Source organism: Lasioglossum baleicum, chromosome 19, assembly GCF_051020765.1.
Source record: "Lasioglossum baleicum chromosome 19, iyLasBale1, whole genome shotgun sequence".
NCBI lineage: Eukaryota > Metazoa > Arthropoda > Insecta > Hymenoptera > Halictidae > Lasioglossum > Lasioglossum baleicum.
Genome location: NC_134947.1, coordinates 3,630,036 through 3,652,522, shown reverse-complemented (window position 1 = coordinate 3,652,522; position 22,487 = coordinate 3,630,036). Strand labels below are relative to the sequence as shown.

At 39.4% G+C, this 22,487-nt stretch overlaps 2 protein-coding genes across 2 annotated transcripts; one reads left to right on the top strand and one right to left on the bottom strand.

Annotated features, from left to right (window-relative positions):
- Positions 1-3,547: 3,547 nt before the first annotated feature.
- LOC143218356 (uncharacterized) lies at positions 3,548-10,777 on the top strand. The gene is made up of 3 exons (XM_076443489.1): positions 3,548-4,988; positions 5,062-6,004; positions 10,666-10,777. The coding sequence occupies exons 1-3, from the start codon at positions 3,548-3,550 to the stop codon at positions 10,775-10,777; spliced, it is 2,496 nt and encodes an 831-aa protein (XP_076299604.1).
- Positions 10,778-16,640: 5,863 nt separating this feature from the next.
- On the bottom strand, positions 16,641-21,085 carry LOC143218355 (uncharacterized). The gene is made up of 3 exons (XM_076443488.1): positions 21,032-21,085; positions 19,617-19,824; positions 16,641-18,733 (listed from the first exon to the last, which is right to left on the bottom strand). Exons 1-3 carry the CDS (start codon positions 21,083-21,085, stop codon positions 16,641-16,643), a joined length of 2,355 nt encoding a protein of 784 aa, XP_076299603.1.
- Between the last annotated feature and the right edge of the window lie 1,402 nt (positions 21,086-22,487).

Genomic DNA, 22,487 nt, shown 5'->3' with positions numbered 1-22,487 from the left:
AATTGCAAAATTAACTATGAAAACAAATATTTTCTGAACTGAAATAGTTTTTATTAAATACTCTGATGGTTTCACTATGAGTACCCAAAACTAAGTTTCATCAATTTGCTAGTTTAGCCGTTATAATTTAATGAAAAATTTGTGACACACACCTCATATTACACGTCCGTAAAACCAACAGTTTCCAAGATTTCAAAGAATTCTTCGAGATACGTCTATATTTTGCTAAAGACTGCAACGTAGTCAAATTTGAACAAAATTCGAAACAGTAGTCCTATCTCGCATGGAAAGATTCATGTGCACTAATTGTATACATACATATAATCATCTAGAGAAAATCCTACCCTTCAAAATCGACCATCCAGAATTTACGAAAACACTAATTTTTTAAGTTAGCCGGAAATCATTTCACTTAGAAATCATGCTAAATTTTGTTATAATAAACATAGTATATCGAATATTTAACTTTTAATTACTCGCGTACAATACTTTCAGCCTCAAAACTTTAAATTTAGTGTTACAAGCGTGAAAAAGTCGACTACTACACTGACAAATATTCATTTTGCACATTGAAGCAGTTATTTTATTTAATATAGAAAGTATGTAGAAAGTGGAGTGCGAGTAACTGAATGTTAAATTATTGCGAATGCTACAAGAGCATAGAACTAATCCCGTAAAAATGAGTTCACTTGCCAGTAAGAAAAATGCTCGATTTTGAACGAAGGCAGAAATTAGACCTACCTATATATTTTTATCATAAATATATAATTCTGCAGTCTATATAATAATAGTATTTAAACAAACACTTACGTATTATTAGTCGCACACGTTCCGTAAAAATCCGAAGACAACACAATACAACAACGGGATAATTGTCACACAACTTCGAGTTCTATTTCTTAAACTATCTTATAAACTGAAAATCAACAGAGCCGCAGGTCAACGTTCCACAAATTTCGTACCGCAACCTGACGGGCCTCATTACATAGCCTCAAGGAAAGCTACCCCCTACGCTCACTCTGGCCGCAAGGATTTATGCCCCTTATTACTGCGCACAGGATCAGGCTACTCGCCGCATATAATTCATTTTTCATTACAATCTTCGTTCTTCAGCGAGTGTTTCGGTTTCGGGATTTTTCCTACAGTGACAGCAATTTTGGCAACTGAAAAAGAACGGTAAAATTAAACAATTCAAAAATAATTATAAGTCACACATATTGTCGGTTCATTCCCCCAAGTTCTAAGAACGGACATAACATTTTTAATATTGGACTATACGATTTGAACCTTTTTCTTCCAGAAATTCCGATTGGTCGGAATTGTAGTGAAAATAGTAAAAGTTGCATTTGACAACATTTTTATGTCGATGGGGGGAGGGGGGCTATATTGAAAATTTGAAAAATAGGTTTTTTGTAGATTTGCCCTTATTTTTGAAGATAAGCTGAAAAATATCCTGAACAGTTGGTGCAAAGGTGGTGTCTCTCCATCTTTAACGATTGTTTAAACATGTGTTTAAACATTCATAATGTATTAATATTGGACATCACTGTATTCGGGAAAGTCTACAGAATCTTTTGCTGCAAAGAACAATCCAATATCTTTGATAATAACATCACAATATTTGTTTAAAGTTGAAAAATATGTTTTTTTCACAATTAATTTCTCATAACTGTGCGTCTAGGAGAAAAATCATGGGCAGATTCAGAATCAACGAAAACAGCTGTATAAGAATCATCCAACAGTAATTGTTGAACATATTTGGTGTTGCACATTGTAAATCGAATCGAAAACTTTCTTCCAGCAGTTTGATCAAACGGGAACCGTTTTCCGTGTAACATTTTGTTTATTTTCTCGTTTCTTTATTATAATAAATGGAATCTTATGTTAATTTGTTGTTCTTCATTCTTTAATAAGCCCCTTTTAATTTCCCATCAGTTTTAACTCCATAAAGTAATAGTTTTTTGTAAAATCCGTATCAATGCCTCCGGATCGGAAACTTTTTGCCAGGGATTGTATTGATTCGTGTAACTGTAACTTTTTAAATGTTGGACTATACGATATGGACTTTTCGTGAGAAGTTGGAGAAATTAGTTTACTGCATGATGTGAAAAGATATTTTTCCAGAAATTGCAGTTGGCCGGAATTGTAGAGAAAATACTAAAAGTTGCATTTCACAACTTTTTTATGTGTGCCTATATTGAAAACTTAAAAGATAGTTATAATAATTAACCTTTTGCATCTGTTTTAACTTCGGAGCTGTTGTAACTCGAAAATGAAACATCTCGTTCTAGGTAGAATAATTTCGTTCTGTACGATTCTTTTCATTTGATGGATATGAAATTGATTGTAATACCTCATACAATAATTAAAGGTTTAGTAATTGATTAGCTACCAACATGTTCAACAATATTTAATAAACAATATTTTGAATAATGGTACAGCAATTGTTAGTGGTGATTCTGAGTTACCACTCGACTGACAATTATTATCAATAGAAACGCTATAACGTTACCGTTAACGCGTCAAAAGGAATAGCTGCGATTAATTATGGCGTGGAAGAACCGACGGTGCCCGTAAGGATAATCACGGTCGCTTAGAGTGGCCGGACTATGGCAGGGTAAAACGACCGGCGACATTGATGACAATATAAATCCTGGGAAGCGTCTATACCTGTCTGTCTGACCTTTCCTTGCCGTATTGCACGTTTGTTTCCATCCGAGTTGCCGTTTCGATCAACGTGAAACGCTCCCTAAACGCGAAACTGTTGACAGGAACCACAGTGTGTTACTGCGAGCGAGATATGTATAATTATTTTACCATGCATGCGATTTATCACAGACAAACACTCGAGTTCATTGTGCTCGCTTAATTGGATGATCATGCGATCAAAATGTTGCTCGGTCGCATAAAACAGAAGAAAAACTTCGGAAAGGAGCAGATTCCGACGCTAAAAACTTTATAGGTTTTGCGAAAATAATTTAACTCTTTAGCGAATCAATTTCACCCATTAAGAATATATTAAATTGTATGGTCACCGTGTAGCAGTATGCCGTATGAGTGAGTGAGAGAGAGAGACTGAGAGAGAGTAGAGTGAGAAAGAGTAAAGTGAGAATCGCGGCAGGTGTCGCATAATGACCATTAGCGACACCTAACGAATCATGTACGCCTTACATCGGCAATTGTATGAATATGCAGAGATTGAAACGAACCGCAGAAGTGTACGGACGTTGTCGAATAAAACTTGTGAAGAGCACCACAGATATCAGAAGTGGGATCGCTACGTTTCACGTAATCGAGTGTAGTCGATCGCGATATTAATATTTAATCGATATTAGCGATTCGTGTGAGAACGCGGAGAAAACGAGCGGAGCAGTCGTAATAGGAAGTGCGCGAAACTTGGAGCACGTGGCGCGTATTACGTCGTTAACGTGTCGGTTCCTTTGTCGAGGTATAGCAGGCAGGCGTGAGGCGCGAATACTGCATCTGCATTACATTTCGGACTAAAATCGCGGCCAGTAGGGGCGAATACGTAATTTTATCCTCCGAAATGGCGACAAACGGGGAGTTTTATGAAGATGAGAGGAGTAGGCATTTTCGAGACACGACGAGTGTGCTGCCGGCGTTTGATCCTGTTACAAACGAGCTAACCATCGAGGAATGGATCGAGAAAATGGAGGAATACGGAGACCTGTACAACTGGGACGAGGTAGCGATACGACACTATGCCCTTGCTAAACTAAAGGGTGTAGCACGGAAATGGCGAGACAGTCTACCACGTGTCCAGCGGACATGGGCACAATGGAAAGTACTATTAAAAGACAGCTTCCCATCAGACGAGAGTGAGGTGAGTCTTAGATTGGATGCTCAAAATTACAAAAAGAAACCAAGTCAAGATATAGCCGAGTACTTTTATGAAAAACTTGCGAAGTGTAATCGTGCGCAAATGGGCGACCGCGAAGCGATCGAGTGGATCGCCGACGGGCTTAATAATCCCCGTTTTCGAGATTATTTAGGACCTTTAAGCCGGTACAAGAAGCCCAGTGAGCTTCTCGCAGACTTGCGAAGCGCGAATCTATATTGGAAGGAGACGGCAAAGACGGAAGAGAGTCGAAACAATCCAGGGCCTCGTGACGACAATCAGCCAAGATGCTTCGCCTGTAAACAACAAGGTCACACCGTACGTACGTGTCCAAAAGCAACACAAAGTATAACATGCTTCAAATGTGGAAAGTCGGGCCATTATTCGCGGTCGTGCACGGAAAACATTCGCCCAAACACGACAATTCGTAGCGGTCAACGCGATATGCCCGCGAGAGTTCTGTATATAGATGGAGATACTCACCAAAAGTACTTCAAAAACGCAGTTATTAGTGGTCGGAGTGTGAAATGCTATGTTGACCTTGGCAGCAGCGTAACGGCTTTACGCCAAGATATCGCACATGAGCTAGGCATAACATACCATGAAACGACCCTGAACAGTTTCGTAGGATATGGAGAAGGTCGAGTACAGCCGTTGGGCGTGTTTACAGCAAATATAAGTATTGACGGTGTAGAGGTGAAATCAGAAATACACGTCGTTCCAAGCAAGAGCCAAGCGGTACCCCTGTTGGTGGGCCACCCGTACACAGAGCACCCTGACGTCATCATCCTCAGCAGAGCTGGCGAATTACAGATATCGAAGACTGACGACAACCCGTTGCAGACCGTGCCGTACAGTGTTACTAAGACGACATTGCGAGCAAGCGGTACGTATGTCATCCCAGACAATTATCTAGGTCATATAATTGTAGCAGGAGACCTGCCTGACCAAGGACTATGCGTGGAGGGAGGCCTCCGAGAAAAGGGCCCAGTTATACCGAGGTGCATCGTCTCTATGGACGAACAGGGAGAGACCATTCTGCCAGTGCTGAACATTACCGGTGAGGAGCTGACAATCAAGGAGGGAGACGTGGTATCGAGAAGAGAGGTGTACGAAGAGAAACGGCGAAGTACGAATGAGCGTTGATTATCGCGGTATAAATAATTTAACGGTAAAGGACAGATATCCCCTACCACGAATAGACGATCAGTTAGATAGACTACGGGGACAAAAGCATTACACCAGCCTTGATCTCTTCAGCGGCTATTATCAAGTACTAGTAGATCCGAAATCGCGAGACAAGACAGCCTTCGTTTCGCCGGATGGCCAATATCAATTCAAAAGAATGCCTTTCGGGCTATGCAATGCACCTTCGGTCTTTCAACGAATGATAAATACGGTACTAGGTTCATTAAAGTACGATATAGCGTTGGCATATTTAGACGATGTCATAATCCCCAGTATGACGGTAGAAGAAGGTCTAGCACGTCTAACCACAATTTTTACAGTCTTTAGGGAAGCCGGATTGACAATTAATTTACGTAAATGCCACTTTTTCAAGTCACAAATTGAATACTTAGGCTTCGAAGTATCAGCGCTAGGGATACAACCGAGCGAGCGAAAAGTAGAGTGCGTTAGGTCATTTCCAACGCCGAAAACAGCTCGCGACGTGAGGAGTTTCGTAGGACTGGCTAGCTATTTCCGACGATTCGTCAAAGGCTTTGCCCTTATAGCAAAACCTCTGACGGACCTCTTAAAGAAAAACGAAAAATTTATTTGGGAAACAACTCAAAATAACGCATTTGAAACAATTAAAAGAATGTTGATATCGAAACCAGTCCTCACGATATACGACCACAGCGCGAAAACGGAAGTGCACACGGACGCATGTGCGTCAGGCTTAGGTGCGGTGCTGTTACAACAGCAAAACGGAAAGGATTGGCACCCAATTAGTTTTTATAGCCGCAAAACAACGTCTGAAGAGGCAAAATATCATTCTTTCGAGCTAGAAGCTCTTGCCATTGTTTGCGCTTTAGAGCGATTTCGCGTGTATTTGATAGGGATTCATTTTGTTATAAAAACAGACTGCAACAGCCTAAAAATGTTAGGTAGCAAAAGGGATCTAAATCCGTGCATCGGTAGATGGTTCGTCAAATTATCAGAATTTGACTATTCAATCGAATACCACACTGCCAAACAAAATGACGTAGCGGACGTATTAAGTCGAAACCCGGTAGAGGAAGCACGGGAAACGGTTGTCACAGGACTTCCAGTTCTAGGAATCAAAATTAATACATACCCATTGGATAGCGGCGATGCAACGAGCAGACGCGGAAATTTTAGCATTGCGTGATCGTTTAGAAGCAGGCGAGCGAGACGCCCATGATAAATTCACTATGTACAATGCGCGAGTGTACAAAATTACGAAAGGGCGTTGGCGATTGTACGTACCGACCGAACTGCGATACGAGGTAGTAGCGGAAGCGCACAAGTCATTAGCTCACTTGGGAATTGAAAAAACCCTTAGCAAAGTAAAGGAGACGTATTACTTTCCGAAAATGCGCGATTTTGTTACGAAATACGTGAATAGATGCATAAGCTGCTTGTATTATAAGAATCCCGGCGGCAAAAAGCCCGGATTTTTACACCCACTAGATAAAGGTAATACACCGTTTCAGAGCGTGCATATAGACCATTTAGGGCCACTACCGACCACCGAACAAGGAAATAAATACATAGTCGCAACCATATGCGGGTACAGTAAATACGTGACATTACAGGCAGTAGTAGATGTCGGCGCGGAAACTACGTTAAAATTTCTATTAGGCTTCATGTCGCATTACGGGCGACCAGAAAGGATTATAAGCGATCGGGGTACGGCGTTTACCGCTCACGTATTCGAAAAATTTTGTAACGAGCACGAGATTTAACACATAAAAATTGCTACGGGTACGCCGCGCGCCAATGGACAGATCGAGCGATTGAATAGCGTTATACTTAACTGTCTTTCCACGACTACTGAAAATTTATTCGGTGAAGACTGGGATAGACATGTACACGAAGTCCAGTGGGCGCTGAACAGCAGCCAACACAGAGTAACACGTAGAACTCCATACGATATCATTTTCAATTATAAAGTTACCGGATGGCACGAAAGTCCATTGACTCGCGAGATCCGCGAACTCAACGAAGAGTTAGGAACACAGGAAGAAGGAGCGTGCGTTGCTACACTGTTAGAGAAAAACAAAGAAGCGCTCGCTAAACAATTTAATAAGACACGAACCAAAGCTAGACAATACAAAATAGGCGATATAGTTTTATTGAAAAGCGAACCACCCGCGACGGGCGAAAACCGTAAATTGACACCGAAATATCGTGGTCCATATGAGGTAGAACAGGTTCTTGAAAACGATCGCTATGTAATACGCGACATTGAGGGCGAGCAGCAAAGTCAGCGAGCTTACCGCGGAATTGTAGCAGTAGACAAACTGAAACACATTAATATGAGCGCAGGGGAATATAAAAATCGAACGCAGACGCGCGCAGCAGTTGTAAAACCACACGAAATAGAAATAGATTAGAACAGTAAATGTATGTATATGTATGTACGAAACGAACAGTTATTGTAAATGCATCGACGAGGGCGTCGAAAATGCAGGAATGGCCGAACTATGGTCACCGTGTAGCAGTATGCCGTATGAGTGAGTGAGAGAGAGAGAGACTGAGAGAGAGTAGAGTGAGAAAGAGTAAAGTGAGAATCGCGGCAGGTGTCGCATAATGACCATTAGCGACACCTAACGAATCATGTACGCCTTACATCGGCAATTGTATGAATATGCAGAGATTGAAACGAACCGCAGAAGTGTACGGACGTTGTCGAATAAAACTTGTGAAGAGCACCACAATTGATTTTATTTATTTATTTCGATTAAATTATACGTAGGTCTGAATGCTCAATGGTGAAATTGATTTGCGAAAGGATGAAATTGACTTGCAAAAGGGCGACTTCGGAGTGCGGAACCTGTATAAAAACGAGAATGGGGGTTAAACGAGAAGAGAGAAGCTGGAAAGAGGTGGTCCCACGATCGGGAAAATCGATGTTGGTCGCGTTAAGGAAGAAAGTGGAATGGAGATTAGAGTTGGAGTGAAAGGGAGGGCGTGAAGAAAGTGGTCGGGTGGGAAGCTCTTCCTCGTAGGGGGTCCGGAATTCGGAACGTTACCCACTTGGTGGGCAATCAATCGCGTGTGTAGTGGGGAGGACTGGACGCGGGGCAAGATCCAGTGGTCCCATTTGACGTCGAGTCTCGCGCGAAGTGCGCTTCTCAACCACATCTTTTTAAAAAAAATCTATTAAACATATGGGTTCAAACCTTTAAATTTCTTCAAAGCAGGATCCTTGGGCATCGACACATTTTTTTTCAGCGCGATTTTCATGCTTCGTATGCTCCCTGGAAGGTGTTTTTTGGAACCTCTCGTAGTACCCTCGTCACAGCCTCTTTGACGCGTTCCACACTTTCAAAATGGCATCCTTTTAGCACATTTTTAATTTTTGGAAACAAGAAGAAGTCGGCGGGAGACAAGTCAGGACTGTAGGGGGTTTGAGGAAGTGTTGTGATCCAACTAAGAAGTACCGTTTACTGTTTTCCCCGTAATCTACGGAAAAGTTTTGGGTGGAAGTGCTCGACGAGGCTGCGACAAGGGTACTACGAAAGGCTTCAGATAACGTCTTCCAGGGAGCATACGCAGCATGGAAATCGCCCTGGAAAAAATGTGTCGACGCCCAAGGGTCCTACTTTGAAGAATTTTAAAGGTTTGTACTCATATGTTCAATAGATTTAAAAAAAGAATGTGGTCGCATTACTTTCCGGACAGACCCTGTATAATACATCACGATTTTCGCGACCTGGTTCGATCTCCCGTTCCTGGACAGGTGCTAAAAGCTGCCGGACCCACGTCTACAGGCCCAAGAGATTAGAATGGTAACGCGATCGGGCCCGATTTACGATCGTTGACCGCGGCGAAGCCAAAAGAACGTAACGGGACAGCGGACAAAGGGGGATCGGAACGGGCGAACACGGACCCCTCGATGGTTTTATGGTAAGGGTGGAATTCTGGAGACTGATTGCGCGCCCAGGTAACCAATTGGGCCCAATTGCACCGCTCTGTACGGTGGAAGTTTGAATGCGTTGGGGCTCGGGGTTTTATGGAGTGTACCTGCACGTATTGCATTGAACTGTTGCTTGCGCATCTTCGAGCGAGACGATGGGAAATTGAATTTGTCTTGTGTTGTAAACGAAGAGAATTGATTTGGTAAAATATTCAGAAATGATAAAAATTGTTCGAACCAATTGCACAACTTCCTCTATTAATAATTGTCGTTTCAATTGTAATTGAATAAACATTTATCGATAGACGGACGAAAAGACGAAACGGAACCTTCCCGAAAGAAGCAAAGAATTCCATGGCACGTGTGTAATCGAGAGAAGAAAATTGTCAGTGTGTATGTAAATTTCTGTAACACTGGTTTTCAGAATGCTGTGGAAGAACATGGTCCGTGGATGGTTTCTTTCGTGACCGAAATTGTTACATTCGCTTTAATAACTTGAGAATACTTTAGCGATTAACTTCTAACAACCGTGTATTAACTCAAAAGATATAAATCTTTCTATCCAATAAAATTTTCTTTATAAATTTCGAAGCACACATCTTTAATATAATTTATTTGTATAATACCAACACATTTATTAATGTAAATAATATTTGGAATAATTGTACAGCAATTCGAGTGCTAAGGATTTTATGGATTTATGGCAAGAATGAGTATTAGAAGAATTTAACATTACTGTTACATTGTTTTCAACCTGTTAAAAATATTTTGAAAGCAAATCAATTTCTATTTCATTCCACTTTGTTGCGATGCAGGTGGAGAATGTTTATTTTGCATAAAGATCCGCTACGTTCAGCCGTATCTTATAAAATTGCATTCTTGTGAAAGATAACTTCTTAATGCCAAGGTGATGAGATATTCTTAACGCAACTCGGTTTCTGCATTACATTCTTGCAATCACCGCATGACTGCGTCAAGAACAAACTGAAGTTCGACGTGGTACCGTTGGATCACACGCGCGGTTCCCCTTGGCCATCAAACAACTCGCAAGAACGTCTGGTTGACAAGCATGAGTTACACCGGAGATGACATGCTGAAATATTTGATTGTTCTAAACACTGCGAGATTTTGGCGAAAATTTCGTACGCGCGTGCAGAAACCAGCTCTACAACCGCATACTGTTCGAACGTACATCACACGCCCTCACCGAAGTGGTCACCGTCGATTTCATAAAAAGGTAATTTCGGTTGACCTTACGTTTCGTGGTCCATACTATCGCAATCGACAGCCTTGACTCGTCTAAATCCCGAAAGATTCACCTGACTGACGAAAAAATTGACGATATAAATTATTCAACGAGGTCTCCTTATCTTTTAATAACATTTAATGATATCTAATAGTTATAATAACATTTTTATATCATACACTCAATCATGATTAGTAGACTGCGGATTTTATGCATTTATGACAAAAATGGGTACGTACAGTTTAAGACACTCGAGGTATTATAAAGATTTAAGGCCACCAGTGTATTAGTTTCACCTCAATAAGATAATTAAAAGAAGAATGAAATTGTTATTTGGCTCCTGTGTTTTGCAATCAATGCAAACATTTCTTTATTTTGCATACAGATCCGCAGTCTAATAATTTGAGACGTGATTAGAAGTATGAAAATATCATTGCGAACGATTTGTGTCAGGATCGAAGAGATTAAAACAGAGGATGGAGAACTACCTGGCGACTTCGACAATGAGATCAACAAATGGGCTCTAGAGTGTTGCCCTATGGTCATTGTGCTCGAATGTGTTTAGATAGAAGGTTTGCCGATTTGGAGATGCAAGATTAATTAATATTTTTTGAATGAATCCGACTAATTCCTGTCAATTTATATTTCCGAAACAATTACAGTGACTCCCACTAATATTCGGACAGTCTTAAAAACAACATAACTTTTTCAATATTGGAATATACGACTTGAAATTTTTGGAAAAGTTAGAACAAATGGTTTGCTACAGAACGTGACAAAATTTTTTGAAAAAAAACTGCAAGTTGTCGGAATTGCAGAGAAAATACTAAAAGTTGTATTTTTCAACTTTTTTATGTGGGCTTATATGGAAAATTTAGAAAACACGTTTCGTAGATCTGTATCAATTAAACATATTCTGGAAATTTCATCAAAATCGGTCGACGTTGTAATGAGCTACAAACGTTTAAAGATGGTAAAAATTGCAGTTTTTCACGATTTTCGGCCTCCAACTGCAGTATAATTCTAAGGATTCTTACATCTTTCAATGCCTGTCATTTTTTCCCGCATCAACCGATTTCTATGAAACTTCCACAGTGCATATAATTTACACAAATCTACAAACCGTATTTCTTAAAATTTCAATATAGGCCTATACAAAAAAGTTGTAAAATGCAACTTTTAATATTTTCTCTACAATTCCGACCAAATGCAATTTTTGAAAAAATTCCTTTTCAAATCCTGTAGTCATCTAATTGCTTTAGCTTCCCAAAAAAGTTCAAATCGCATAGTTTATTATTGAAAAGGTTATGGTGTTTTTAAGAGTGTCCGAATATTAGTGGGAGTCACAGTATGTTTCAGTTAATACGCTCCTACAAATTGGAGTCCCCACCGCGAATCACTCGAATACAAAATCACGTTCATGTACGCTCCTGATGGTGAACTGGAGTTCAAGGTGATACGAAGATAATGAATAAGAATCGTATAGAGTATAGATAGATCGTCGAAGACATTCGTTGAATGTATAAAGTCACCTTGCTACTTGTTTTCTTTTTTTTTATTTTTGTATGTATACCAAAATAAAATGAACTGCAAAATTTGTACGGAACAAACAAACAAACAGACAGACAAAAAAGAGAGCTAATAAAAACGTAGTAATAAATAACTAGACGGCGAATGCGTATGCAAAAATGTATAGCCTATATAAAATCCCCAATCTGGAAATAATGGATTTATGGTTCCCTGCTGCTTCAAAGCGGCCTACCTGTCGATGAATTTCATGTTCAGGGGTCCTTTGGGCGTGTACATAGAGTTGATATGGTAATCTAGCTTCTCGTAATGATATTGACTCTTATAACGCTGGAGAATCTGGAACAAGAACAATTTTACAACAATCGAACATGAAGATATACTTAAAAGACGAACGTGTATTCAATTTCATTAGAAAGCAGCTCTTTTCTCTCACTTGGAAAATTAAATATAATCCGACACTGAACTAAACGAATCACACGATGTATGTTCCGTCACATACAGACGCTACCTTTTAGATAGTTTCAAATCACAGAGACAATGTATGTGTTGTCCGAGTCGGGTGTCACCCTACTTCGCCTTCCAGTCAGGCCTTCTTGGAAGCCTCTGGAAAGAAACGCCGAGCGACCATGGTGTTCTCATTTGGTTGATGCTATTTTGTCAAAACAAATCCGTGGTCGTTTCACATCAAAAGGCAATCGGCGATCTTCAACTGTTCCATTCGAGGAACACTCTTCTCGCATACATAGAAGAGTCCTCACAACGACACCTTCTCACCACATAGAAGGTTCTTCACGCAATACCCCCTCTCGAATACATAGAGGGACCTTTGAAAACGCTCGACGGCTAGAAGTCAATTTTTTCGTCAGTCGTTTTCGAAGCTCGCACCGCGACACTTCCATTTGACATAACGAAAAAGATTCTTCCTTGGTCTCCCAGTAGCCAAGGCGAAGAACATTCTCATAGCTACATGCTGCCGAATAATGCAAATTACGCCTCGTAAACGAAAAAAGATAGAAACACTCCATTTTTGTATTATCGAGAAATGAGAACGCGAATCCCGCACCCCTGCAATCCTGGAAACGAGTCTTAAGGCACCCCAACAAGCCTAATCCTCCCCGGTAATAAACGGCCTATATTTTTATATACACAAATAGGTTATATATAATAGGTTATATATAATAAATATAACCTATTTTGGAGAGGAGAATGTGGAAGGGAGTGGGAAGGATGCGTTGTCGAAAGTATGACGTGGAAAGGACAAGGTCTGAGGGTTGTATAGTCCTATCTAGTTCTAATAACTTATAAGTTTAGGCTGACGTGTCCGTGGCTTGGTTGTCGTGATGTATCGGCGTTTACATAGGTTATCGGGTATACAACACTGTACCTCCTAAACGGTCGGGAATAGAGGAAAATGTTATAAGAAAAAGTTGAATGGCATCAGACGGTGCATACTACATAATTAATTTTAAGCACTTTTGTGCATCGGTGCATCAGAACAATGCAACTGCACTTTTTTTTAAAACGGAAACCTACATTTTTGACTGCACCAGTCGATGCAGTTGGTTAGACCTAGACCGTTATGCTAGGACCGATATCCATGTACGAAGGACCGTAATCGAAAGCGATATCAACCAAAATTTCGGGCCTTCATAACAGTTATTCAGAATATCGGTCCTTCATAACTGTTTCAAGGACCGAAACCGATATCATAACTGTTTTCAAGCCCTGACTCGAAGTATTCAAAAACAGCATTTATCTTCCTTCGACCCATTTCTTACACTGACACTGACTCTAATTGTACTAAGATTAATGCTAGAAAAACTAAAAACGAACTAAAATAACGCACTAATGAACTATAATGAATAAGAAATATTCTAATATCAACTAAAAAGTAAGTATAAAGTATTAAATATATACAATAACGGATAACGTTCCGATATCGAAAAAGTGGTATATACGGAGGAAAAATGGAGGTGGTGAGGGATCTGAGAAAACGTATGTCGTTCGTGATGGCTAATGACAAAATGAAAGATTGCTTTATTAAAACAAAAATCCTATGTGCCTTTGGCCTTGCCGCGTATTCAATTATTTCCGCCTTCCGCGCTCCGCAGCGCGGCGGTCTCCGTGCGTCGTCGCGGTATCGCTTGTTCGTTGTCGCAAGACGTCTGTTGTTGTTGAATAAAATAAGAAAATTTAAAAAATTACCGGCAAATATGAGAAAATATATCGGTACTTTCAAATAGTATCATACCGGTATTTCGGTACAACGTACAACCGAAAATACCGGTATTTCGGTTTCTATAAAGGTTATTGGGGTAATACCGGTATAATACCCTTATTTTGTATACCGGTATTATACCGGTATGAATCCCTGTTTTTCAGCATTGGTTTTTGGAGGGAACCACATTATCGGGGTCTTACCGTTCCAGCCGAATGCAGCCCAAACCATTACACATCCTCCTCCATGGACTCTTGTCATTTTTACACTTTCTCATCATGCAGATCGTGCCAGTAATATTAATACCCATCTGGGCCGTCCAAATTAGATTTTATTTCATCAGAAAAAATCACCGTCTTCCACTTTTCGGTCCATGACATATGATATTCTGCAAACTTTAATCTCTCCTCCTTGTGAAATTCATGCAGTTAGCGGAGGTTTTTTCGCTTTTTTAGAATATTTAAGTGTCCCACTCGATCTCACAACTTGCTGTGCACGTCGAACACCAACTGGCAAATGTAATTTCATTTTTATTTTAGAGGCATTGAGCATATATTTTGCCGTGCTTCTTGAAAAATTTTATCTTTGTCCCTATTATATGCGTTAATTTTTTTGGATTACCTGTAGATTTTTTACTGCCGTATTTTTCTTTTAATTTTAAAAAATTGTTTATGACATTTAATGACCTTTTCAATCTTCTTGCAATTTCTCTGTTAGAGAGACTCATAAATTGTGGAAAGCAATAATTTGGCACTTTTCGCTAGCATTTAACGATTTCCCCGTGTCATTGTGCTTTAATATTAAACGAACATGAAATATTTTTGGTAATTCTTAAACTTTATAAATCTGTGTACTTACCATACAAAAACTTTCAAAAAATTGCACTCTCAATAGTAAGTTTTAAATATTTCTCCGTGAACACCTAATATTATTTCGTATCTTGTACTCGATAGTTTTCAAAGAATTTTTGAAACAGGTACATCATTACACTAATACTGTTGATAGTCGACTGACTGCATACATAATGTGTAGAATACATTCTTGCGAAATAAAAACATATAAATGCATAACACTTACGAAAACGAAAATAAGAGTAGATGCAGTAAATCAGCCGATGCGGCTATGTGAACCTATCATTAGTCTTAAGCGAGAGAACGTTATGCGCCTTTGTATAATTGTTGCAAAGCGATGTCCTTTGCAATTGTCGGTCAACTTCCAAGTTTTTAGTGAACGTATGTATATGGTCGTTGCGACGACAAACGATTTGTGGGAGGGAGGGAGGGAGGGTGGGAGGGCGGGAGGGAGGGAGAGAGACCTGGTCGGGCTGTATTCGGGTGGAACGGTAAGGCTCCGATAATGTGCTCCCTCCAACAACCAATGCTAAAAATATCAGAAACTATTGGAATGCATACTGGATGAATATGCCGACAAAATTGGTGGACCTAATTTAATATTTCAACACGATAATGCAGCAATACATCGTACAAAAACAATTAAGAACTATTTTGAGAGGGTAAAAGTTGAAGTTTTACCCTGGCCATCAAGGAATCTGGACTTAAATCCGATTGAAAATCTTTGGGGAATATTAGCAGGAAAGTTATACGACAATGGGAAACAGTACAGCACTGTTTCAGAATTGGAAAATGGGATTAGAGAGGCGTAGTCTGAAATTAAAATTAAAAACACTACAAAAATTAATTTACAACTAAGTATTGAATTTTTATTTTTTTTAATTTTTTATGTAAAAATACATAATGAACATACATTATACATTATTTCGGCCACTGCAGTGCGACTTTTTTTAGCATATACAATAACATCAATGATATCTAGGAAGTCCGAGTCGATGACAATCGACGAGTTAACTCGTCCTCGGCGGATTAAAATATGAAAATCAGTGGTCCGTTCAACGACGAAACGCAAAACGCAGCTTAGAAACGTTGCAAGAACGTTTCTAAATCTATCAATACTCGATCACAAGCGAATCTAATATCACAAGAAACTCGCAGAAGAACCGCAAAACGCGAACGCAGAACAAACATTGCCCCGGGGGGAATGATTCTGGCTTTTACAGTGATCTATAGATCTAAAAATAATCTTCTACTACCCTCATTCTCAGGAGGGTACTAATTACAAAGATTATAAACATTAAAAGTCTCTTTTCTTAAGAGTAGATAATATATTGCCCCAACTTTTTCTATCACAAAGTCAATGATAAGTAGAAAATTACCCCGTACGGCAAGTCAACGGCGCTCCTAAGGGCCAAAACCTCTCTTACTACCATTGCTAAGAAAATTATTCTTCTCGTCCCGGAAACTAGTCTCCTTTTAGCAAAATTACAATTCGATTTCTTCAGTAGTGAATAACAAATTGCCCTGGAGGGTATGTACATAAATGTTGCTAGGAGCCGCGATTACCCTTTTCGCTATCGTTGAGGAAGCTAATCTGTTATTACCGCTAAAATTCTATTTCTCAAGCAACAATGAATAATATATCGCCATTTTGGTTTTGTTAATGTACAGAAATTACGAACCACACAAACGTTCTAATTATTGAAACCGTAAAATAAATCGAACAGGCTGAAAACAGTATAACAGCACTTCTAAATTCTCCTAATGTTTTTAATAAACGCATCAAATCCGCTGTCTAACTCGTTATCCGTAAGAAAACTATTTTCCTTTTATCGCAAAAACTTGCTAACCCGGAACGTGGTTCCAATGCCAGACTTCCTCCTGGACGCTCTCGTGATCCTGTTCTTACCAACTTCGTTTGCACTCTCATACTGTGCGTCTTCGGACCAGTTGCTATCTGTGGTCGTGCAGCCGGCCGGTGATTTATCGGATTTATCCGAGTACCCAGAATCGATGACGACGGTCTCGTCGATCTTGAAGAGGTTCCTGGACAGCGCAGGATTTTTTCTGAACGTTGCTCCCCATGGAACGGAATGCGCGTTTTCGTTCTCACTGTCGCTCCTGATGGGGCTGACGCACGGAGATGAATTGCCATTTGTCGAGAGTCTCGACATCATGCTCAGAAGGGAGCTAGTCCTGGGTAGTTTGCACCTGGCCACCGGAATCCAATAAACGGAGTCGTCTTCTTGACAATGTTTCTGCTCCGAAGCCTTGCCTTGGTCCAAAGACATATCGAAGTCGATGGTTTTGCAACTGTCATCGCTTTCCACCAAAACTGGAGACCTTCCTTCAGAGTCGCTGTTCTCGGTGTCGTTGGAATACAGTGCCGTCGAGGAGGATTTCGCATCCGACTCGCTAGCACTTCCTAACTCGACTTCATTTCTGATCGTCGAAGTGAACGATTCCTGAATAGTCTCATCCAAGAGCGACGAGTTCCCTTTCTCCAAAGCGTCCACCACGGCCTTCACATAATTCTGCTGTGCTTTAGGAACGTTGTTCTGCTCTCGCAACAGGGCTTTCTTGATAGCCCTCGCTGTCACAGCTGTGATGATCTCTCGGACCACGCTCTTCTCTTTAGGAGGCTGTTTGCTCCTCACCAAGTTTTCCAGCTCCATCGACTTCCTCCTCGAGGTCAGGAACCTGGTGCTCGGAGAGTTTGCCTGATCCGGATCCTGGCCAGTGTCCTTCCTCTTCGAGGACTCTTCAACGTTCTTTATCTCGCAAGACCCCCATGACGTTCTTCTCGAGTTGAAGAATTTAGTAGCGGGAGAGTCTGCATTATTTCTCTCCATCTCCTTCCTCTGTTGCGCCAGCATTGTTGAAACCTCTTGAAGCTCCTTCAACTCCTCAGGAACTGTCGACATCCTTCTGGAGTTATGGGTCCTGGCGCAGGGAGACTTCGCATCCTTCTCCAGCCGCACCGGAGTCTTCGGAGACTCTGCAAGATCCTTCGACTCCGCAGGAACCATCGATTTCTTCCATTTCAGGTGGGATCGCTTCGCAGGAGTTCTCTCGCTGATATTAATGTTCTCCACCTTCTTCACGATCTCTCGAACCGAAGTTGATGAATTAGGAGAGTCCACTGGCTCGAAGAGGATTGGTTCGATTGACCGGATGTTATTGTCTAATAAGTTTCTCAGTTTCTGTCCATCTTTGCATATCTCTTCGTAGCTGACCGATAGTGGTTTATCACACTCTGATTTCAAAGTCGAACTTCTATATTCCATACTCTGCGAGGCCTTGTTAGAGTCATCGCGCATCGATGCGTCCTTCCAGCTGTCCTCGAAGATTGAGAGTTTCCTCAGAATGTTCTCCGAAGGCAGGCTTTTTCCTTTCGGAGATTCTTCAAGGATCGTTGACGAGAGCAGACTACCCGGAGAGAATTTTGGTGTCGAAGCTGTGCGGACTCTGCGCGCGCGCGGTTGCTCTTCTCTCTCGCTCTCTCTCTTGTTAGACGAGCTTGTCTTCTGCGGAGTGATTTCAGAGTCTTCTGCAGACTTGGACAAGTCGTTTTTGGTCTTCTTGGCAGTTTTCCCACGTTTTATTATCACGTATGTACCGTAATTCGATGCGTCAATTTGATCCACGTCATCTTGACGCGGTAGCTCTAAAGGATAAGGCTTTCGACTGAGCACGATGTTGATGTTGCTCACCTTTCGAGACGGAGACATTTTTGGGAATGTCTTGCTGATGTCACGTCTTGGTGTTATGTGTGGGATACTTGTGTCCATCTTTTCTGTCGTTGTTGATGGAGCTTTCTGCTGTTTCGAGTTTGGAGATTTTTGGTGGCGTTGAATCTTGTAGGTGCCTGTAGACGGATTGCTCGGTTCTGGCTTTTCCTGCGATCTACGTGCTGGTGCGTCTGTAAACGATGGCAGAAGTTTGTTAGTAAATGACAAATGTGACGATAATTGTGGAAGTGGTTTAAGTCACATAATTCTTTTAAATCGAAATTCAAATTCAACTTTCCAACATTATATTTAAATCCCAATTCAAATTCAACTTTTATTCATTATATTCATATACGAATTCAAATTCAACTTTCAGCGACCCAATTTAAATCGAAATTCAACTTTCAATCATTATATGTATTTAAATCCCAATTCAAATTCAACTTTTAATCATTATATTCAGATACAGTAGCGGATGAAAGTTTAAGACCGCTCTAAAGAAGACTATAACTTTTTTAATACTGTAGTATACGATTTGAACTTTTTTGGGAAGCTAGAGCAATTAGTTTACTAAAGGATGTGAAAAGAAACCTGTTCAAAAATTGCAATTGATCGGAATTGTTGGAAAAATACTAAAAGTTGAATTTTTAACTTTTTTATGTGGGCCTATATTGAAAATTTATAAAATACGTTTAATACGCACAGATCTACAAAACGTATTTTTTAAATTTTCAATATAGGCCCACATAAAAAAGTTAAAAATTCAACTTTTAGTGTTTTTCCAACAATTCCAATCAATTGCAATTTTTGAACAGGTTTTTTTCACATCCTGTAGTAGACTAATTGCTCTAGCTTTCCCAAAAAAGTTCAATTCGTATAGTACAATATTAAAAAAGTTATCGTCTTCTTTAGAGCGGTCTTAAACTTTCGTCCGCTACTGTAAATATCAATTTAAATTCAATTTTTAATCATTATATTTACATACGAATTCAAATTCAACTTTCAGCGACCCAATTTAAATCGAACTTTCAACTCTATATAGTTTTATTAATTAGATTGAATGGCAATAGATACCTGATATAGTTAATGTGTTCAAATTCGTCACAGAAGTTCTTTTCCAATCAGGATCCTTCCAAGATGGTGAGCGACGATCAACCGGAGTGTTGTTAAAAATTTTCGGCGGGCTCAAGCGTTTGTTCCGATACCACTCCGGAATGGAGAGACTCTGTAGAGATCTCTGAAACTTCAATTCTGCTTCTGTCAATTGTCTCCCCTGTGAAAAAGAGTAAACATTAGAATGCCGTTCCGTATTATATAATCAACTGAAGAAAATCTTACTCTTCAAATCATGAATGAGAACTTTATTTTATTAAATAGCAATCTGAGTTCGAGTATAAAATAAAAACAAGTTATTTTAATAAGATGCATTAATTGATCGACACGATAGCGCCGAAGGCATCTTTAAATTAGATATTCAACATTTACGATTGATAATTGGGATTATTTTAATCAGAACAATGCCTGAGAAGGCAGTGTCACTGTTTGTTTCTTTGCCATGTAACTCTCGAATACGTTGAACCTCGCGAGTATTATGTTTCCATACAGGCGTGATAGTCACAGGTAAACATACTCAGTATAACGATCACCCAGAATTTACCAAAACACTTATTTTTCAAGTTAGCCGGAAATCATTTTACTTAGAAATCACGCTAAATTTTGTTATAATAAACGTAGTATATCGAATATTTAACTTTTAATTACTCGCGTACAATAATTTCAGCCTCAAAACTTTAAATTTAGTGTTACAAGCGTGAACAAAGGTGTCGACTACTACACTGACAAATATTCATTTTGCGCATTGAAGCAGCTATTTTATTTAATATAGAAATTATGTGTAGAAAGTGGAGTGCGAGTAACTGAATGCAAATGCTACAAGAGCGTAGAACTAATCCCGTAAAAATGAGTTGATTTATTGTTAGAAAGGAAAATATAAAAATACCACGAGTATCAAGGTGAAAATCAACAAACAAATGTAGCAGTCCATTTACAATGTAGTTAGACTGCAGATCTCTATGCGAAATAGAAACTTTCTACCTGAATTGCAACAAGCTCTGGTGTGAAATAAATATTTAATATCTTGTTGAATATATTTAACAGATTAGAACTAGTATAGCAGTACGTTTAAATCATTCAAATTTGTTTACAGTGAGAAATTACCCATTTTTATTAAAAATGCATAAAATCCGCAGTCTAATAATAAGTAGACTGTGGATTTTATGCATTTATAACGAAAATGGACACGTACAATTTAAAGCAGTGGACGAATTAAGAAGATTTGAAGACATTAGTGTATTAATTTGAGCTAAATAAGACAATTAAAAGAAGAAAGGAATTTCTATTTGGCTTCTGTGTCTTGCAATCAATGCAAACATTTTTTATTTTGCATAAAGATGCGCAGTCTAATAATAAGTATTTAAACAAACACTTACGTGTTGGTCGCAGCTCAGCATGTTGTTTCTAATCCACGTCACCGGCACAGACATTTCCGTAACAAATTCGAAGTCAAGCACAATGCAACAAAAGGGATAATTATCACAACTTCGGAGTTCTATTTGTTAAACTATGAACGGCACGATGCTAAACTAAACGCGTGTTTACAAATAGAGTCGTCAGATCGCCTCCGTCATGTTGCTGTTTTGAAAATCAACAGAACCACAACTTTGCCAGGTAAGTACGGATAACTAGTCGACTGATGAACGTTCCACAAATTTCGTGGCGCAAATGAACCGATCAACCCTGACGGGCCTCATTATATACCCTTCAAGGGTAGCTACCCCCACCACGCGCACTCTGCCCGCAAGGATTCTCATCCCTGACTGTGCACAGCATCAAGCTACTCGCCGCGTAATTCATTTTTCCATTACAATCTTCGCTCTTCTGCTAATGTTTCGGTTTCGGGATTTTTTCTACGGTGACAGAAATTTTGGCAATTGAAAAAGAACGATGAAATTAAACAAATAATAAATAAGTAGAGGTCGCATAATGCCGGAGCTTTGTCGATTCATTCCCCCAAGTTTTATGAACAGGCATAACATTTTCAATATTGAACTGTACGATTTGAACTTCTTTGTGAAGCTAGAGCAATTAGTTCACTGCAGGATGTGAAAAGATATTTTTCCAGAAATTGCAGTTGGGCCGGAATTGTAGAGAAAATACTAAAAGTTGCATTTCACAACTTTTTTATGTGGGCCTATATTGAAGATTTAAAAGATAGTTATAATAATTAACCCTTTGCAGCTGTTTTAACTTCGGAGCTGTTTTAACTCGAAAATGAAACGTCTCGTTCTAGGTAGAATAATTTCGTTCTATACTAGATCTGATCCGATTCTCACATCATACGATACACCCATTCTTATCTTAACCCTTGTATAATCATAATATCGTAATGTATTCCCCGTAGCAGTATCACGTAGCATTCACCGTAATCATTAATCGCGCATCTCATAACATCCGTAGCGTTATGTCTAACGAGACATCGCGTAGAAGATAAGACACCTATGTGTTCGACCTCACGATCCTAAAAAGAGTTCAGTTCGACTATAATAAATAAGACTATAATACTAATAGCCAAAAATTATTTCCATCATCGATAACGGTTCCATATGACCAAAAAGAATTGTTGTCCTTTATAATGGATATTTATCAGTCAAAGATAATGTCTATCATCGATAATGATTGTTTGTAAATAGAACAAATATTTTCAATTAACTAGATTTCCCGAATAACTTCTGTGAAATTCAACGATTACTGCATTTCTTGTGATAAAATATGAACTTTTTACAAATGATTTTTTTTATCAAATTAAAAAGAGACTATTGTTTATGCCGTCTGGATAACAATTATCGCAAAATTTGCAGTATTTTTAAGTTATGCGAGTAAAATTTC